Source organism: Rhipicephalus microplus, chromosome 6 (assembly GCF_043290135.1).
Source record: "Rhipicephalus microplus isolate Deutch F79 chromosome 6, USDA_Rmic, whole genome shotgun sequence".
In the NCBI taxonomy this organism is placed as follows: domain Eukaryota; kingdom Metazoa; phylum Arthropoda; class Arachnida; order Ixodida; family Ixodidae; genus Rhipicephalus; species Rhipicephalus microplus.
In genome coordinates this window covers 34,463,371-34,482,869 of record NC_134705.1, presented here as the reverse complement: position 1 = coordinate 34,482,869, position 19,499 = coordinate 34,463,371, and the positions used below count along the sequence as shown (strand labels likewise).

Genomic DNA, 19,499 nt, shown 5'->3' with positions numbered 1-19,499 from the left:
ACATTGTACGTCTGAAGCATTGCCTTACACTGGACTCCCCCAGCGCACATGTATAGTGACCAGCTTCACTATCGTCTTTCTCTGGCTGCACCGAGTCGGCGCCTTCACCGCCGGAGGGTAATGTTATGTGCCACTCACCTAGAAGGCGAAGAAGAAGAGGATTTGATGGTGCCTGCTTTTGCCATTTTAGTACCGCATGTACGTTCGTCCGATTCTTAAATTTGGATGTGTACTATTCTCTGGTGGACCAGCAACAAAATAAACCCCTTGATTTTCTTAGAGCGGGAAGCTCTTCGAAGTTGTTTAGGTGTGCCAAAATTCACAGCAAACAATGTTTTGTATCAAGAAGCTTGGATACCCACTCTTGCTTGCAGATCCCATATTTGAACAGTTGAAACCTATTTACATTTTTCTGAATCCACTCTAAGAAGGCGACAGTTTGTATTCTTTGCTGAGCCCGGTATCTTTTTCAATTAGCATTGGTCCCGTGTATATAAACCCCAAGTGCTATTTGTTCAAACACGTATAGGTGTTTTAAATGTTAATATATTCGAGATCACACAATCTGACAAACCAATCAGCCAAGTGCAAATAGAATTTGACGATATCTTCCCAATGAATGCTAAACACTTGCCCTCAAATTATTTGATTGGCTTATTAGAAAAACACCTTTCTCAATTAGGTACTAATATAGTAATTGCAACGGATGCACCTATGAATGGCGAGAAGGCAGGTGTGGGTATTTTTTCTCTCTCAATATATTCTGGTTATTCTCATTACGCCTCCTAGATTATACACCAATATTTGAAGTGAAATTAACGGCCGTTATACTAGCTATTCGTAAACTTCCTGCGACTCATTCGACAGCTGTGATAGTGTCCGACTCGTATTCCGTGTGTTCATTTTTATCATCGTCGTCGGCATGAGCAGTACTATAAACTTTTAAATCATTAATCCCAGAAAACATTTGCCTAGTGCGAATGAAATGGGTGCCAGGCTATTGTAGTATATTTATAAATGAGATGGCCGACACACTCACGCGAACATCCCTTGATCTTCCGATGGTACCGATCAAGCCTCATACAGCTCATGTAACAGCAGCGAGGTTCAGAAAACTTTCCCTTCTTGAAGACTCATCAAAATTACGATACCAAATCCAGATTTCTCGCACCAGCACTTCGCATGGAATGATAAATGGTGTCCCACGCGTAAATTGTAAGTCTCTATAACAAAGTACGCTGCAGTGTACCACCTCTTAATTTTTACTTAAACAGGTGTGGTCTGCTGCCCTCCCCTCTGCGCTAAAGCTGTAATGAACCTGAAAATATTGACCTCAGATGTCACCATTTCAAAAATCAAAGAAAAAAATGCTTCGAAATTATATTTAAAAACTAAGAATATAACTTACTACTTTTATATTTTGTCTTTTGGGGCCGTTTCATTAGGGCACAGTGACAGGAACATCTGCAGGGCTCTCTGCGAATTCCTATGTAACACAAGAAGATTACCTTGCTGAGCCGTTGATCAGCTCTCGCTTTTTACTACTCATTCTACCATTTATTATTTAGCTGTTACACTGTAATGATTTAACCTTCAGAAGAATTTCATATAACGATTACACCTCAGATTTCAACAAATTCTATTATTGCTGTCCATCCCTGCATTTCTTAAAACTTTGGCAAATTAATTGCACAGTCAAAACAAAGCAATCCTATTTTCCTAGTCTGGAAAACCTAAAGGTGTTGACTTGCATTAACCACCGGCTTCTTTCTCAATCCCTAAGTTGGTTAGAGCTACAAGAGAAAGGATCAAGCAAGCAAGCAAGCAAGCAAGCCATTTTAGTTGTTTTTGCCGTCACTACTGTGGACTGGAATTATTACGCTCCCCACTCCCCCCCCCCTTCTGATGGGAAAATCTGTGCACGCCTAAGCATAGACTCTAACGATATCGCATTATTTCGGCGCCATAGTCACCACACTAGCTTTATTTACAGCACTCCCATGCGCAGAACGACGATGTCTGTTGTTAGTGGCACTCCTACGTCCCGAATGGCGCTAAATGGGCGGCAGCGGTTGATATCATCACTTTGTGGTTTAAGTGACACATGCCATTAATCCTCTTATCACAACGTTTTCACCCTGCCTTGTCGCACAATGACTGCACCTGTGCAATTTGTCTTCCCGTATCGGTAGTTGTTCTCTTTACCTTGCAGCACTATACGTAGCCACCTTCCTCGTTTATTTTTTGTTTTTCTTGTTTTTTTCTAATCTTTCCCTCTGTTTATTTTATCACGGGATCGTTTGCCTCACCTGCATAACCTGGACATAGGGCCTCCTATGCCTAGGCGACATGAGAGCTCCACAGGAGGACCTCTCTAGATTGGGCCTCTCTTCACAACTTTTCACACGGGAAGACGGGCGTTGGCAACCGAAACAATGCCGAGATATATTATGAGTGTCGCTACAATACAAGTGAAGAAGAGAGAAGTATTGAAGAAGAAAGAAGCGGCATTCTTCGATCTAACAAAGTAGTTCGAGTGTTGTCAGCACTTCGTTAAATCGAGTTTCAACTTTAATAAAAAACAAATACATTTACAAAACTTACTGGGATAGAGAAGCAGCTGCACCGAAGATGCGGGAACATTAGCAAAACCATGCCGTCATCGTGATCTTGTAATATTTCTGCCACACATGGCTTTAGGCACTAAGAATAAAACCTGCTAACGGGACAGAGTGCCATCCCCATCTGCACAGAAAGCGCATACGCAAGCACGGAGTGCGATGTGCTAGTGTAAAGACATCAGCCTCCGCCCAAGTGGCGTTGCGACAAACGCAGTCACCAGCGCCATCATCGCCGCGCTGACCATAGGTGTGTAGTGCAAATAGAGCAGTCCGCAAGTGAAGGTGCACAGGCCCTCTCTTTTTTGTTGGTATCAAGGCGGGGCTTCCTAAAAATCAAATACCTGACAAGCTTCATTTGTCAATGTAACCTCGTTTCAGAAAAGTTGGCAGCTCATCAAAGTGAGCTGCGCGTAGGATGCAAAAAATTGTTTCAGTCATTTCAGCGTGCTGCAACTCAAAATTCAAGAGCAAGTGAGCATCGCATGACATCTAGTTTGAGGTGAGAACCCTGACGTGCGTTCTGTAACGCCTAAATGCGTTAAACTTGGGCATACGAAAGATTACAAAGAAATGAAGTACACACGTGAGCATTGTATTTCGCAATGATGGACATGAATTTCACCATATCAGGCACACCTGACTTTTAGCCTTGGCAGCTACATTCTCGATCCGTCTCTCGATTACCGTGCATATAACTGCTTTATTAAGCATCCTAGGATGTTCTGTTGGCAGTTGTTTTCCGTTTTGAATTTACTGCAAACAGGGAGACAAGCGTGTGTCCTTTATAGGTGTACAACGATAGACAAAACTGAGGCCTTTGAGATAGCTCTGGCAAACGTGGAGACCAACCGAAAACGAAAATGATGGTGGCCACAACCAACATCTCCCGTTTGACTGGCATGCCGTACATGCTAGCATTGGCTGGTTAAAGCCGGAACTTAGAGCCTTCTAAGCATACGTACACGATGCTGTTGTGTGACGACAACTTCAGATTACACATGGACATGGCGTGTGCAATTTTTATCACGGGCGTCACTAGTCAGCATTTAAAACGGTGCGCATCGCGGTCAGAAGCTCCGTTGAGCTTCATAATCAATGTTACCACGGTTCTCTGTCAAGGCTACTCAAAACATTCACCGGAGAACTACACTATCACACTTTCTCACGTGCCCGACACGTTCGCAATGGCCCGTATTCACCGCTCTCGCCATTCTGCTTCGTTACAGCTACGGGAATTGCTGAAACTGATCTTTACGCCCGCGGCCATTCACAACGCAGCAGTGACGACTGAGATTTCTCTTGGTAGAGCATGGAGCTGCTGCGTCTGTTCATGTTTTCAACGTCGTTCTGGCGAGCAAACCAGTGCAAGTACTTCATGGCGGTTCGGAGGCGCGTCCGACTAGGGAAGAGAAATTCGCATCTGTTTTACCGAGTGTTCAATGCGCGAACACACCTAATATGTAGCTCAATTGTTGCACCCGCATTGGTTGCATCTTGTTGCGCCGCCAACTGTGCAACAGAGTCGGGATTCGTACTACCCAAAAGTGCGTCGACAAATGGCGCAACGTGTCTGTGAGACTCCAGAATGTAACCTCTATAATCGGTGAACTCTTTAGGAGCTTCCAGCAATGTTCACTAGTTGTCACACCACCATCTAAGGAGTCGGTTATTGATGTCTACGCGCTCTCCTCCTCGCGACTTCGTCCACTTTGTAGGCACGGTAGCACTTGTCAAGTACCTTGATTAGTGTTACGCGCTGGTACCGATATCTTCTCGAGCCCCCTCACCTGTCTGCCCTAGCGCCACCACCCAAGCTGTCGAATTTCGATGGTTCTCGCCCTCGCCTCCTCGTGACTATGTCAACTTCATTCTCATCGCTTCGTAGGTTCAGCAGCGCGTGATAAGTGAGTGAGGAAACATTATTTGGGTTCAAGTTGACTTAGGGCTCAACGACCAAAACTGCCAGACCATATACAAAGTAGCAGCCTCGCCATTGGGTGCGCAGGAGCTGTATGGGTAACCCCCGTTTTTAGAAACGCTGCTCGACTCAATATTTGATCCTTCACCTAACTTAGTTGAGCACTGCGCTGCTGCTCGACTAAAATTGACGCTGCGCTACTCAAGAATCGCTGCCGAATATTGCAGATATGTAGTGACGTGGTCCACCAAAAGACGGTCCTCCCATCGTTGCTTTCGAGTCGAGGAGAGCCCTTGAGTGAAAGAGCATTTGTGAATATGGGGGTTATATATATATATATATATATATATATATATATATATATATATATATATATATATATATATATATATATATATATATATATATATATATATATATATATATATATATATATATATATATATGCTATATTCAAGGTCACCCAATTTGGGTATGTGTTAGTTAGCAAGACTCTCAGTGTGACCATCTGCAGCCGGCTAAGCTTGGAATGAGGCGGCGGGAAGACTTTTTTCTCCAAATAAAAGAATTTATTAATTATATGGTGAGTGCTAAGCGCATCCCTGTGTCCGCGGGGAAAGTCGTATGATGCGAAGGTGGCACGGTCGATAAATCCACACGCAGCCTCGTGAGCCAACTAATTGAGGTTAGGAGGAATCACCTCCATTGCCTTAACGTAGGCAAGGAACCAAAAATAGTGTGTGAAGGTACCAATCTTTCTCGTCCCTTTCAGAATTTTACCTACGTGCCGGAATACTTTGATTCTCTGGAGTGCTCTAACGGCCACCTTTGAATCGCTATGCATCAAGTCTCTCCGACCATATTGCATGGGGAGTGCAATGGTCCATTCCTCGGCCTCCTCTTGATGTTTCGTCCAAATCGAGACGCAGTTGACAACTTGGCCCTGTGAATTTATGACGGAAAGCGCAAAAGCTTCACCGACACGGTACGCAACAGCGTCCATGAAGCTTGCATCTATCCTTTCTTCAGAGATGTCATTTCGTACCTTCGAAGCTATTGCCTTGCGACGAACAACGTTGCATACCTGCCAAGTTCAAGGATTCTGAGTCCAGGAGATTTCCGCAGCGGGGCGACGGGGGGGGGGGGCTGTTTTATTTGTTCCTATTAAAAAAACCAAGGACAAACAAACAAACAAAAACATCGCGAAAAACAAGAGGGGGTGAGAAGTCTTAATCATAAGCGCAAACATCAGCGTTGCATTCAGCTTGGAGTGGCTGAACACACGAAGGTAGGTTTTCTCACTAAGGTGAGAGTCTCAAAAGATAAACATAACTAGCAGAATTAATTTCCTTCAAGAAAGCTCGTGTATGTTCGTCTTACTGGGACACACGTGAACGGACGGGACGGCGCAACTGGCTGCCGCAAAAGCGCGGGTCAAATTTAGAAGTTTGGCAGCTTGGGCTAGTTGGTATGGCATGACGATAGTTATAGCGCGAGAACAAAACGACGACACAAAGACAAGAAGGACACGAAAGACACTAGCGCTCGTGTCTTTCGTGTCCTTCTTGTCTCTGTGTCGTCGTTTTGTTCTCGCGCTATAACTATCATCACGCAGGTCAAAGCTTTACTGCCTGATAGATTCTTTGGCGTGAGCGCCAAAAAACGCGTCTGGCCCCTTTGTTATTGATAGTCTAGGATGATTTTTTGCCGTCGCCGCCACCGCCGTCATTCACCATACACAAAGTGGTTCTAAGAGGGAAAGGAACAGAAAAGTGAGCTCGTAACTGTCTGCTTCAGTGAGCGACACTTCAGCAGTAGCTCACAAAGGATGGGGGTGAGGAGGGACTAAAAGCATAGGAATAAAGGTGAAGAGAGAGAGAAAGAGGCATGTCGTGGTAAGTCAGAGAGCGACGACATATTGAGGGGATAGGAGAGATAGGAAACATGGAAACTCGTTCACAGGAGTCCGAGGACGGGGCACCACTTGCGAGAGCTCTTGTCGGCGTCAGGAGATGGCGTAGAGTAAGTCAAGTCGATCATAGCTACACTGTCGTCGGAGGTCGGCGTCAGGAGATGACGTAGGGCGAGCCCATTCGGCCAGAGCTACGCTGACGTCGGAGATCACGAGGATACAACCGGTCGGCACAGAATCCAGCGAGTGATTCCCGTTCACCGTATATGTGTACTTTTGTATATATATTAACACTCTAGAAAGGCAAGAAAGCCGCCCACGCTCGGTGCTCAGCTCGTCGCCTTGTGCCGACGCGCGCTTATCTGCCCCGCGCATGGAGGGGGGGGGGGGGGTTTGATGCTTGTGCGCGCTTGCTTATCTTTCGGTGTGGAGAATCGTGTGCCTTCGGCTTTCAGTTGAACAATAGGGTTAGTTGCCGGGCCCACAAATGTATCTTCGGTCTATGCACAGGCCCCTTTGCGAAAAGAGCGCGCTTTTCATGCACAGCGAGGAATAACTGGGACACTTGTTAGTTTGAACTCATCCGTACCTTCGATTACTTATCGAGCATCGCTTTTTTTTCTTTAAACAGCACGTGACAAGTCGAGCGGTAAACGTTGTTAGTTCGCTTTCGTCTTGTGTGTATTCTTTTCGTGCGTCATTTGTGCTTGAGCAGCGCGCTGCGCGTTTCGACCTGCTTGCCGGTCTCGGTGTGACATGCCAAGTTGTTGCTGTCGCATTCATTGCTTCGCCGTTGCGGCGAAACTGTGACTTTTTTTTTACGCATTAACTGCCTTTAGTCTACCGCTGCGTGCCCTCGCGGCTCGTAGATCGTTATCGCGCTGCCGCGACCGCGATGTTGTGCGCGGCGGTTGCGGCAAATGGTAGTTCCTTTTTCAACCCTCGTGTGCTTGAGTGCGCACACGTCTTCAAAACAAAGTCGTTTTATGCCGTTTACGATCGCATCTGCCGCGGTTTTGTCCGCAGAGTTTGCGGAAAGCAGCGTTGCTTTGACTGGTTGAGGGTTGGACGCATGCGCACTTCGGGGCTCTGTCAGTTTCGTCATCGCCATACATGATCGCGTTAAAAGCGACCACTGTTTTGTCGACAGCGGTTGTGGCAACGAAAATCGCGCACACTGTAGAAGGCAATGCGTTCGCCGGTTGCACGCGTACTTCCGAAGCTTGAGTACGCTGCTCTCGGCCTTCGTACGACAATTTCCGTACTAACGTTCGTATCACCCGCCGTGATTAGGAAATGTGATCGGAATATTCACATTCAGGCTCAAAAGACATGATAGAATTTCGCCGAGGAATTTCAAGAATTCCTATCTGCCGCGGTTTTGCATCACTGAGATTCTACTGTACGTTTCGGTGAACACCTCTTAAACTCATTCATAATAAAATTGGGCAGGTTCGAAAAGCCTGGAGCGGATTGAGCTGCTTTTTTTGTCAAGGCGGCCGGATCACGTGCAAAAATTTTCATTTCCGGGAGAGTTTCATGACAACCGTACAAACGGAAGAAATGGTTCCAATTCGGGACGCTCCCGGCCAATCCGGGACACTTGGCAGGTAAGTTTGCGTACAGGATGCTTGTTGTGGGGCTGCGTAGCGACGAAGAGCTTCTCCCTAATTTTTGGGAAATTTGGTTATTGCCAACCGATTCCTCCGTAGGGGCGAGTTCGATTCACTCGAGAATCTGCCTACCAGCCGATGTGGTGGAAAGCTGATTTACATGGGCCCATTTAAGAGCCTCGCTAGTCTCCTTCATGGTGTTGTGTATGCCGAGCTAGAGGAGGTCCTTTGAAGAACGCCTGATAGCTCTACGACAACCAATTATCAGCGTTAGGCATTTGAATCCCGCCGCGGCCAGTATGGCATAAATCACGAACCAATAATCATTGATATGTTAGGCATTTTCCACCTCATTCTTAAAATGAAAGCATAAGAACCTGGAATAAACAGAATCGTTCCCTAGTTTCTCAAACACGAGGCCAATTATTGTTCAGTATTTTTTCACAGTCATTGCAACATGCCTTTTTGACCATGACTAAAACGCGATGTAGGTAGTTCTTGTGCCTAAACCAGGTGAGTAACATAAACGTTCTGTAGTCTACAACTTTAACTATTATTCCATGTAAGTTTCTTGAACATATCATATATCCTAACCTAATTGTATTAGTATCGGATCATAACGCTACGAATGTGCGACTCGTGGCGATCAGTCTAGTTATATTTAGGTTACCCCCCCCCCCGTTCCACACCTGCATGTATATAAAGCATGGCACAATAAACTTATGATGATTGTTCTCATTATGCTCGAACTGTCAGGATGGACCAATGACCATATACGATACATGGTCTCAGAGGTTGATCGAAGCTAGCGCCTGGCGCTTCCAATATATATATTTTGTGGAGCCAACCCCCTCCCCCCTTATCTGTACTGATAGAGAAATCGGCAAGAACTGGCACAGTAGAGAAATCGGCAAGAACTGGACCGGCTTCAAGCAGCGCTCTAGTTGTTCTTCACAGCGTCGGAGACTAGTGGCAAACCCTGAAAGGAAGCAACAAAGATTGCCCTCCTCCTAAGTATTGCAGGTGAGGAAGCCATTCAGATCTTTCGCACATTCGAGTACCAGCAAGAGGAGGATAGCAGCGATCACAAAACGTTCAATGCATATTTTGCCGGAGATAGTAAGAAAGTGCACGAACGCTATGTATTTCGCTCAAGGATTCGGAACCCAGGAGAATCTTGGAACATTTTGTGAGGGATGCTAAGACGGAGGCAGTATCGTGCAGCTTTGGCAGCCCTAAGGAGTCGATGATCAGAGACGAGATTATTTGCGGGACTACTGACAGCCACTTTAGAGAAAAGCTGTTTGGTGAAAACAGTTCGACCCTACAAAAGGCTGAACTGGCGTGTAAAGCCACAAAAGCAGCAGCGGCACACCAAGAAGTTTCGGCACGCGAACTGAAAGAAGTAGATCCGGTAGGTAGGGCTCCTATTGGCAAAGATGTTTCGTCAGAATCCACCTTTTCCAAGTGTCTTAGATGTGGGCGCAAGCATGCACCACGAAGCTGTCCAGCATTCGGAATGAAGTGCCGGAAGCGCCATGAGCTAACCACTTCGCAATATGCTGCTAAACATCTAGGGAAGTTCACGAGCTCCTAGGCTCAGAAGACGACTTTCACCTGATGGACGTGTCACATTTAGGCAAAAGTGCACGCGACTAGGCGGTGCGAGCCCAAATCAAGAACCTACAAGTGAACCTAAAAGCCGACACTTGAGCACAAACTTGCTGCCTTTGAACTGCTACCTCAAGATGCGCCCTCACCCGCTGCCTAATCCAAGTGGCTCGGTGTTAAGCTCGTATGGAGAAGGGGTGATTCCGCACCTCAGGGTCATACGTACCAAACTCACACTGAATGACTGAACCTCAGCACTGTATTTGTTTGATCCAGAACGAACGTCAAGCGATCCTCGGGCTTCAATCATGCCAACTCATGGGACTCGTGCCGCGCGTTTGCAGCGTATCAAAAGCAGCCACAAATGCATCTTTTATGAATTTCGCCATCTGCTCTCTAGAACCGGGAGGGTGCAACGAGTATGCAAGATGGCGTAACTTGACGGCGCCCTACTCATCGTCCATGCCACACAGCGCGTTCCAGTAGCTTTACAAGAACCCATCAAGATGAAATGGGACCTCATGCAATGAGCCGTCATTATAACGAAGGTTACCGAGCCTAAAGACTGGGTTAGTCCTGTCGTTATCTTTTGAAAGAAGGACGAGAAAACCTGAGTTTGCATTGATCCACGAAACATAAACGAATGCTTAAAAAGAGAACATCACATATAGCCTCGCAGAAAATATATACAAGCAGACCTCACCAGCGCGACAGTTTTCTCACGCCTGGATGCAAAGTCAGGATTTCAACGGATACCTTTAGATGACTAAACCTCTCGAATTTGCCCATTTGCAAGACAGTTCGGCCGCTAACGCTTCTTGTGCTCACCGATTGGTATAGCATCTGCTTCAGAGGTTTTCCAGAAGACCCCGAATAAAATTTTCGAAGAACTTGCCGGAGTCATGGTGTAGGTGGTCGACGTCCTTATTGGGGGGGGGGGGGCATCCACGGAAGAATATAATGGGCGTCTTAAGTCAGTCTAGGAGCAGCTGAGCGCGTCGGCCTTACATTAAAACCAGAAAAGTTCACGTTTGTGTTCGAAAGAAGGAAACTTCTCGGGGACGAGACCGACAAACACGGCATGAGAAAATCAGCTTGCTGCGCAAACTTGAAAGAAAAGGAGAAGGGAGACAAGAAAGAGCGCAGACTACCAACTGTTTATTGTCGTTTCATGAAGCCAATATATACATGCAACGCTTGCCCCGCCGCGGTGGTCTAGTGCCTAAGGTACTTGGCTGCTGACCCGCAGGTCACGGGTCTGAATCCCCGCTGCGGTGGCTGCTTTTCCAATGGAGGCGGAAATGTTGTAGGCCCGTGTGCTCAGATTTGGGTGCACGTTGAAGAACCCCAGGTGGTCGAACTTTCAGGAGCACTCCACTACGGCGTCTCTCATATTCATACGGTGGTTTTGGGACGTTAAACCCCAAATATCAATCAATCAACATGCTACGCTTCACTTCCACGATGCACACCAAACCAAAGATGCCGCAAATAAAACCATCCCAAAAGGAATCAAATGTGACAATTGCCACAAAGGCAAATGTGAATATGGCAAATGACAAAATGACACCCACCACAATCTAAACTGTGCATTCACGAGGTTTACATTCTTATTTCATCTATTACTTATCTTTTCCGTCTTTTCATTGCACCAAGCAACAACAAAGGCGTGAACATAATAAAACGTACTCTAGAACTTTTTAAAACTTTAAAAACTAGCGCTTAGCATGGAATAAAACAATAAAACAATATTTTTATAGTTACCCTAAGCAGCACCAAATGAACAAATTGATAGAGCTGTACGCCGAGAGAGTCAAGAAAGAAAACCTTATAAAACATTACATAGCGTCGCATGGGAGATAAAACAGAGAAAACGACTGCGCACTCATAAAAAAAAATGTGTTTTATTTTCCATGCGACGCTATGTATTGTTTTACAAGGTTGTCTTTCTTGACTCTCTCGGCGTACTGCGACAACGTTTTAGGGAAGCTCTGTTCTATTTTCTCGAAATGATGAAAGTGCAAAAGAATGTACCAGAGCGGACTGTGCGCATTCAACAATAGTTAGGAATACCAAAGTATTGATGCATAGTCAGTTCAGAGCTGATGGTTCTTCATTGAATTTTGTGAGAGTATTGTGTTGTACACCCTTATTTTGTCAAATTTGATCAATGTGAACAGTCTTGATATACAAGGCAATAAACAAAAACAAAACCCGGCTTGGCTTAGTGGTATAATACAGGGCCTGCACGCAGGGGGCCGGGGTTCAAATCTCAGTGTGTCCTGCGTGTTTTTATTTAGTAAGGTTTTAGTGATTACGGTCACCGGTTTTAGCGATAGTGATTACGGACACTGGTGGCGGTGGCGGCGGACAAGTATACGGTGCCGCACGCGAACCGTGTAGTGACCTCAAAGCAGATTTCGCTGCAAAAGTTCTGGGTGTGAATGGGGATCTAACCCGGGTCACTTGCGTGGAAAGCAGGCATTTTTCCCCACAGCCAGCTCCCTGGTTTTAAATACAGTGAAAATAACGTCCTCTACTTGAAATTGTAGTTAAAGTAACTTTCATGTACAAAAACACGCATCCTGTATGCATGCTTTGCAATGCAACGTAGAATATTTCTGTAATAATGTGTGGTACAAGCGTCGACTGCCATCGGGCAGTCATAGTGACTTCATAGTTAAAGCCATTCACACGCTACAAAAGGCACACACGTCACTGCCTTCTTAAGCTCACGTAGTAGGTGCATAGCAAGTACGAAAAGCTTCCATTGACTAACTGTTTGAAGTACGTGCAAGGAACAGAATACCGCTGTTGCATTCAGGTGTTAAAGGCGAAGGTTAAGGGTCCCTTAGTTTTTTTTCGTCTCGTGTAATGGCACAGAGGTGTTGCTCAAGGACAAGTGAGCTTTTTTTGCTGATACAGAATGCCTAGCCCTCGTATCTCTACAAACGCCAAAAACCATATTTAGCCGTTTTGTCTTGTGGTGTGCGTGCTCTCAGCGCCCAATGTGGTTATGATATAATATTCTCGCAGCTGCTTTAAAGAAAGAGAAATGTGATTGCTTACCAGGCTGAGAGTATACATATTTTGTTGCATTCACTTCCTTCTCTGTTGAAGAATCCCAGAGTAGGTAGTCGAAGAATGCGAAGTCCCTAATTGTCATATACTGCTCTGGCAACGAGGGAACTCTGAATGCAACCGTGTACCTGCGAACATGTCGAAAGCACGACATTAATAAATAAGTTATTTCTACAAAATGAGGTACAAGTTGCTGAAATGCGAGAGATATCATCTGTACTTTGATAAAAAATAGAGTGGCTGAAAAAAATCAGGCAAATATGCACTAGCGATGCTGGGCTGGAAAAACAGCAGAGGTAGTAGGGCTACCCTCCTCCTTTGCCTACTACTCAGTTACCCTCACCATGCTTCGCTATACTAAAGGTATGCACTATGAAAAACTATGTTATGCCTTAACCTACTTCCATAATGTTTCATACATATGCACTACAGGGGACTCTGACGCTAATGTCTATGGGAGCTGCAACGCATCGCGCTTCAGGGAGCATAGGAATTATGTCTAGCACACGGATTTGCCCAGACTTTGTACCTTACGATACTTTTGGGTTAGTGTGGCTCAGAGCTGCTGTGTCACAAAACAACAATCGGGAAGTGTTCGGCAGTTACACTTCATCTTTTAGGCTGAACCATTTCAACTTGGGTCGTGACGTTCAAAACGGTTTATTCTTTCTTTCAAAACAAGACCGAAACACAGCAATTAACGAAGCCACAAGTGCAAATCGTCGCCCGCAAGTACAAAGTCTAGGCAAATCCGTGTACTACCCATAATTCACACGGTCGCTGAACGATCACAACGCCCGAGTCCCCTCTACTTAAATTCAGGGCACTTTGTGTTTCCACATCCTTTATTTCTTCCTTTCTGTCATTTCCATCCCCGATGCGTTCCTACGCTATACTGTCAATTGCAATAATGTGCTTCATCCTCTCCTCTGCACCTTTTCCGCCTCATCATCTGACTTCGCTTTCTCACCCCATCACTATACCATACTATGGAGGGCTGTGCTATGCCTTACTCTTTTCCCTACTCCCTCATTGCTTTTGCTAGAGGCGCAGCTGTGCTCTATCACCTTCGCCGCATCCGCAAAAAGCACTAAGACATTCAGGTAGCTTTCCTTAAACTACATGGTGCTCGAACTGCGAAAATGGCAAGAGCTGAAGCAGATGATGGGTAAAGTACGCCGTCGTGACGTTTAGGCGAAGATTCACCATTAAGGTGAATCGAAGAAAGAAGGAGGGATTGGTTTCCTGTGGAGAGCTGGACCAGCAACACTTCGTGTGTTGAGCACATGTGGGTCGACCTGCAGGGACTGCAGTCCTGTTAAGGCTGTCCTACTTTGCCATATCTGCTGGAGCCGATGTCGGAAACTTAAGTATGGTACAGTGCATAAGGGAAGACATGACAAGATGGCCATGATGATGATGATTAGTGGAGTTTTGTGGCGCAAGGGCCATGAGTGGCCAAAGAGCGCCATGTCTTTTACGTGATCTAAGCGATGACCAATGACTGCAATGATAGGGTGTATTTTCGCTGTATAAGGGCCTCAAATCACGCACTGTTTGACAGCGTAGAGTGTGTGCATACGTATTAGAGTATGACATTGACATGTGATGTGATGCATGGGTATGAATCAAATTACAAATAACCATTGTATCCACCCGTGAGAGATCAGAAAAGAAAGCACCAATGCATCCGAAGAACCTCTTAGACAAAAGACTAGATAGAAGGTGCTTCTGCGAAAGGCTGCTGCAGCAACAACCTCTGTTGAGAGGCCGTTCTACGGATATTTTGATATATGACTCGAATGCTATGAATGTCCTTTGAAAACGCGAACAATGACTGAAATTTAATTATTAGTTCATTACCTATGCGCATTCGAGGATGAAGAGGGATTTGTTGATGGTAAGCTAGCGAAAAGTGCTTTCTTCTAACCCTTTCAGACGTTATGTACACAATTGTGTACATTTGATTTTTACGGTTTTACGAGAAAACAATCGAAAAACGAAGGTTGTCGATAACTTTGGTCGATTTCTGTGTCCCTCGTCTGGCAACACTGAAGTTTTTAGGGCCATCTGCCGGATAATAAAGGAATTATGACCATAAACAAACAACAAGGCGGTGCACGCGACGGCTTCCGCAGGTGAGCTCTTTCAATGATTTCTCCTGCTTTTAATAAAGGTCATGTGGCTCTAAAAAATGTGGTAACCGTGTCTTATACACGAACATGTGCGTATCTGGAAATACTCAGCGTTACGGAAAAGACTGCATTGCCAGCGGAGCATTTAGTGCATGATCACAATTGTGTACAAAGCGTGATAGTGGAAAAAAAGAGGGCCACACGCCAATTGCTGTCTAACCTCGTACGTCACTGCTATTTTTCAGATTTTATCGGCTTGCCTTGTGCGACTTTTTACGAAGCAAGGTCGCATCATGCAACCAACAAAACAGCTGACAGACTACTAGAGAAGAATGCTTCCGGGAATGTGTCTGATATCGGTGAAAGCGACGATGAAGACGACATTCCACAGGAAGATGTTCCGCGGGAAAATTGTGACACGCCGAGTTCCACTAAAGGCGAAGACGGGGGCGACAGGTCTCAATTGAAGGAAATACGTGTTGAAGACAACGTACCGAAGAACTTTCAGTGGAAAAAGAAAGTTTATGCGCCCCATCAGACATCGACTTTAGCGGTCACAACGAGTGCCCATCGGAGGCGGAAGAAATTTGTACGCCATACACGTACTTTTCGAGGTACGTGCCCGTGTCCATTTTCAAAGTAATAGCAGAAAACACGAATCAATATAGTATGAAAACCATTCTGCATAATGTGAATACCACAGCCACTGAAATGAGAAAGCTGTTCGGTATGCATATCCTGATGGGCGTCGTTCACTTACCTCGGGTAAGGCTGTATTGGAACCCAATGATGAAGGTTCCTCTCATCAGCGAAACTATGTAGGAGAAGCGCTTTTTCAAGCTTCAAAATAATCTTCACATTGTTCTAGAAGATTCTGGATTTGACAGTGAAGATCGCCTGTGGAAAGCGCGTCCATTTCTGGAGCTCATACGAAAGCGATGCTTGGAGCTGGCTCTTGAACAGGAATGCTCAGTCGACGAGAAAATGATCCCTTTTAAAGGCCAGCTTTCCATAAAGCAGTATGTGAAAGGCAAGCCATCTCCCTGGGGCATAAAAGTGTTTGCTCTGTGTGGTGGCAGTGGTTTACTCTACGACTTTGCAATATACCAGGGGGAAAACACGATTCCCGCCGACCTGAAGAAAGAATACGGTCTTTGTTCTGGTGTTGTCTTGCATCTATCTAAAAGAATTTTTTATGAATGCAATTACCAACTTTACTTTGACAACTACTTTACATCAGTGCCTTTCCTTCGCCAGCTACGAGAGCACAGAATTTTGGCAGCTGGAACTGTGCGAAAAAACAGGCTGGGAAAGTGCCCTCTTGAATCCAAAAAGGTGATCAACAAAAAACCGCGGGGATACTCCGCTGAATACCTCACAAGTGATGATGTTGTAGTAGTGATCTGGAAAGACAACAATGATGTGTCGGTCGCGTCCAACTTTGTTGGCATTGGTAATGAAGAGGATGTCAGGAGGTGGGACAAAACTAAGCGTGAATACATATTAGTGAAGCAGCCGGAGGTCATCGCCAAGTACAATCGAAGTAAGGGAGGCGTGGACAAGATGGACTTTCTCTTGAGCTTGTACCGCACCAAGATCAGGTCAAAGAAATGGACGTTGAGGGTGATATTCCATTTTGTAGACCTGGCTGTCTGTAATGCTTGGATGGAGTATTTGCGTGAGAATGCACACACACGGCGATCAAAGCTGCTTGATCTTCTGCACTTCCGTCTGCAAATCACTGAGGCTCTCATTAGGAGCGTACCAAACACAAGAAAGCGTGGAAGGCCTTCCTTCGAAGTCGAACCGGCAGATGTTCCTGAGGAGAGGAAAGCCCGCATTCGACGGCCTTGCTCGGATGCACGCTACGATGGAACGGATCATTGGCCAGAAGCTCGGGACCAAACGCTTCCTTCTAGATGCAAGTATGAAGGTTGCAATGGAAGATCAAGAGTTTTTTGCAAGAAATGTGAAGTTCCGCTCTGCATGACCAAGGATCGTAACTGCTACTACAAATTTCACACTTGAAAGACTTTTTCTTGTTTTTTGACCTCTATGACGCTATGTGCACAATTGTGTACATGACTGTAAAAAATAAACTGCGCTTTTACTTTTGTCGGGAGCCTGTCAGTTCATCTTATTTGGTCAAATATAGAGAGTTGAAACACAAAAAAAAATTTTTCAGATGGAAATAGCGAGTGGCGTCTGAAAGGGAACTCCGATTCACTGTACTGAATAAGGATGTGACTGACAGTGAGTGGTGCACCACACTTATTATATTTATTTATTTATTGCATACTGCCAGCCACCTCTTGGTGGCCGAGGCAGGAGTGATACAAACTTTCATACTTGCAGCCGCATATAACACTACACTTCACGGCGCAGAAATAAAATCACCACATAACAGGTTTGCGTGAAACATGAATACTCGGGTTACAGGAGCAACACAAGAGCGGTATCAAAAATACAATCCAAATTTTTGTTCCTAACACGAAGTGTAAAAACATCATTAGAAGAATTGAAATCTGCATATACGACCAGACAGCTTTTACTACAAACAGGCAGTGGCAGCTGATAAGAATGCGTCGGGCGCTGCGATGCTGGTGACGTCGTGAGGTAGTTCATTCCAGTCGGAAATCACACAAAGGCGGATCACCACCAGACAAAAGAAATGAGTGGATACTGTTTGAGTGTCCTATTCTTAATCTCGTAAGTGTCGTTTCTGTTTGCGTGATTTTGATACTGGTGGCCAAATCCCGAGATGTGGTTTTATGAGATGAAGTTTATTCTTTGTTTGCCTCTCCTATGATCCCTGCGAATGGTCCCTGAGTTTTCGTTTGAGATAGGGTTTCAGGTTCAGTACAGGGACAGCTATGTCTCTATTTGCAGTACTTCCGCGAGCCAATGCATTAAGCATGTCCGCCAGTACGTTGCCATAAATCTCACGGTACCCAGGCGCCCAGCACACTGTGACATGCTGTACGAGCGTAATCTCATTGGTGTACAATGAGATTAGGGCAGTATTGTGTGTTTTTTCATTGTATTTAGAGCTTTAACCACGCTCAGGGAATCAGTGTAAAGTATGGCCTACCGTAGTTTTAGTTGCTTAATGTGCTTCACGGCCATGAGTACCGCATAGGTTTCTGCTGCGAAAACGCTTGCGTAAGTGTGCAGAATGCCGACATCAGAAAGATAGAGTGACTGCTGCGTATGACACATAATTATGAGGCTTGGAGGTATCCGTGAATAATTCAGGACAGCTGTGCTTGTGGTTCAGTTCGAAGAAGTACATCTGAATATGTGCGACAGGGGCATGTTTCGTAACTTCCACGAAGGACACACCACAGTCTGTAGACTTCCACCACCACGGCGGTAAATCTTCAACGGGGGCCACCAAACAGTATTCTAAAAAAGAATCCCCATTTCCTCAGCTAGGCCCCTCACTCGTAGTGCGTAGCGCTCTAGTAGCGAAGGACGGTAAGTGAAAAAGATAGAAGTGGACAAATCATTAACAGTGGAGTGTGAATGATGTTCTTTGTTTGCGTACCCATCAGAAAAAAGCGCCAGGCCTGCGTGGTAGGCGCGGCACAGTCACAGCGAAAGCTAGAAGAGCGACCTTTAAGAGCCTTTACAAAACACTCATTAGGTAACTACTGCAAGCACACTTGCTTGGTACACACTAAGGCATTAGTAATAAACTTTTGGGTAGTAGGCCGGTATTAGCTTAGCCATTTTCGTCATTCTTCTGGGAATCGTGGTATCCGCTAAACACTTGCTAGGAATTTTGTGCCAATTGTTCACGCAGTGGCCGACCTATACCTATAATGAGAAGTTATGGCTGAAGTGGGTATGCAGCACAGTTTTATGGAAACAAGAACAAGCTTTTGTAATGATTTGGAGCATTGGACGGCCCACTCGTTACGCTAATCGCAGTGAGCGACGACTGGTTGTTCTTTTGCTGTTGTAAAACGCTTAATAAGTCATACTAACACGATTGCTTTTCCCACATCAAGCCTGCCGAAAGCAAGTTTGACAACAAGTCACAAGCACCGGAGTAGGTAAGAGGTAGAATACTGGGCTGGCACCCAGAGGACCCGGTTTCGAGCCCCACTGTGCCATTGGTGTTAAATAATGCCTGCCTAAAGCAAGTTTGACAACTTACAAGCACCGGTGTAACTCAGTGGTAGAATATTGGGCTGGCGCCCATCGGACCCAAGTTCAAGCCCCACTGTGAATGTGAAGAATGTGAAGGTGCAATGTTTTCTTGAATTTCGCGCGATGTGGTTATGGACACCGGCGGCGGCGGTGGTGGCACAGTATGCAACTGCGGTGACCCACGTTGTGATCTCATAAAAGCTTTCGCTGTATTATACGAATGATAAATACGACAATCTGTAGATGGAGTGACCACTCATTTGATTCAATGTGCAGGCTTTCTATGGGGCTAAGTTCTAAAGACACCCGTTCATAAGCAAATGCTTAGATGATGGACCGGATTAAGCAGGGCAAGTCAGCGAGACGTTCTCATTGCGGGCGATTGCAATGGGCACATTCAAGCTTTGTAGGGGTTCCAAAATTAAATTCGGAAACTACTACTGACACTTGCAG

The 19,499-nt window shown here is 45.5% G+C and overlaps 1 protein-coding gene across 1 annotated transcript in view; it reads right to left on the bottom strand.

Moving 5' to 3' along the window:
* The window catches only part of LOC119168138 (epoxide hydrolase 4-like), a 245,877-nt gene that overhangs the window by 50,480 nt on the left and 175,898 nt on the right, over window positions 1-19,499 (bottom strand). The window contains exon 7 of the mRNA XM_075865907.1: window positions 12,745-12,884. Within this exon, the coding sequence (XP_075722022.1) occupies window positions 12,745-12,884 (140 nt within the window). The remainder of the gene's footprint in view (window positions 1-12,744; window positions 12,885-19,499) is intronic.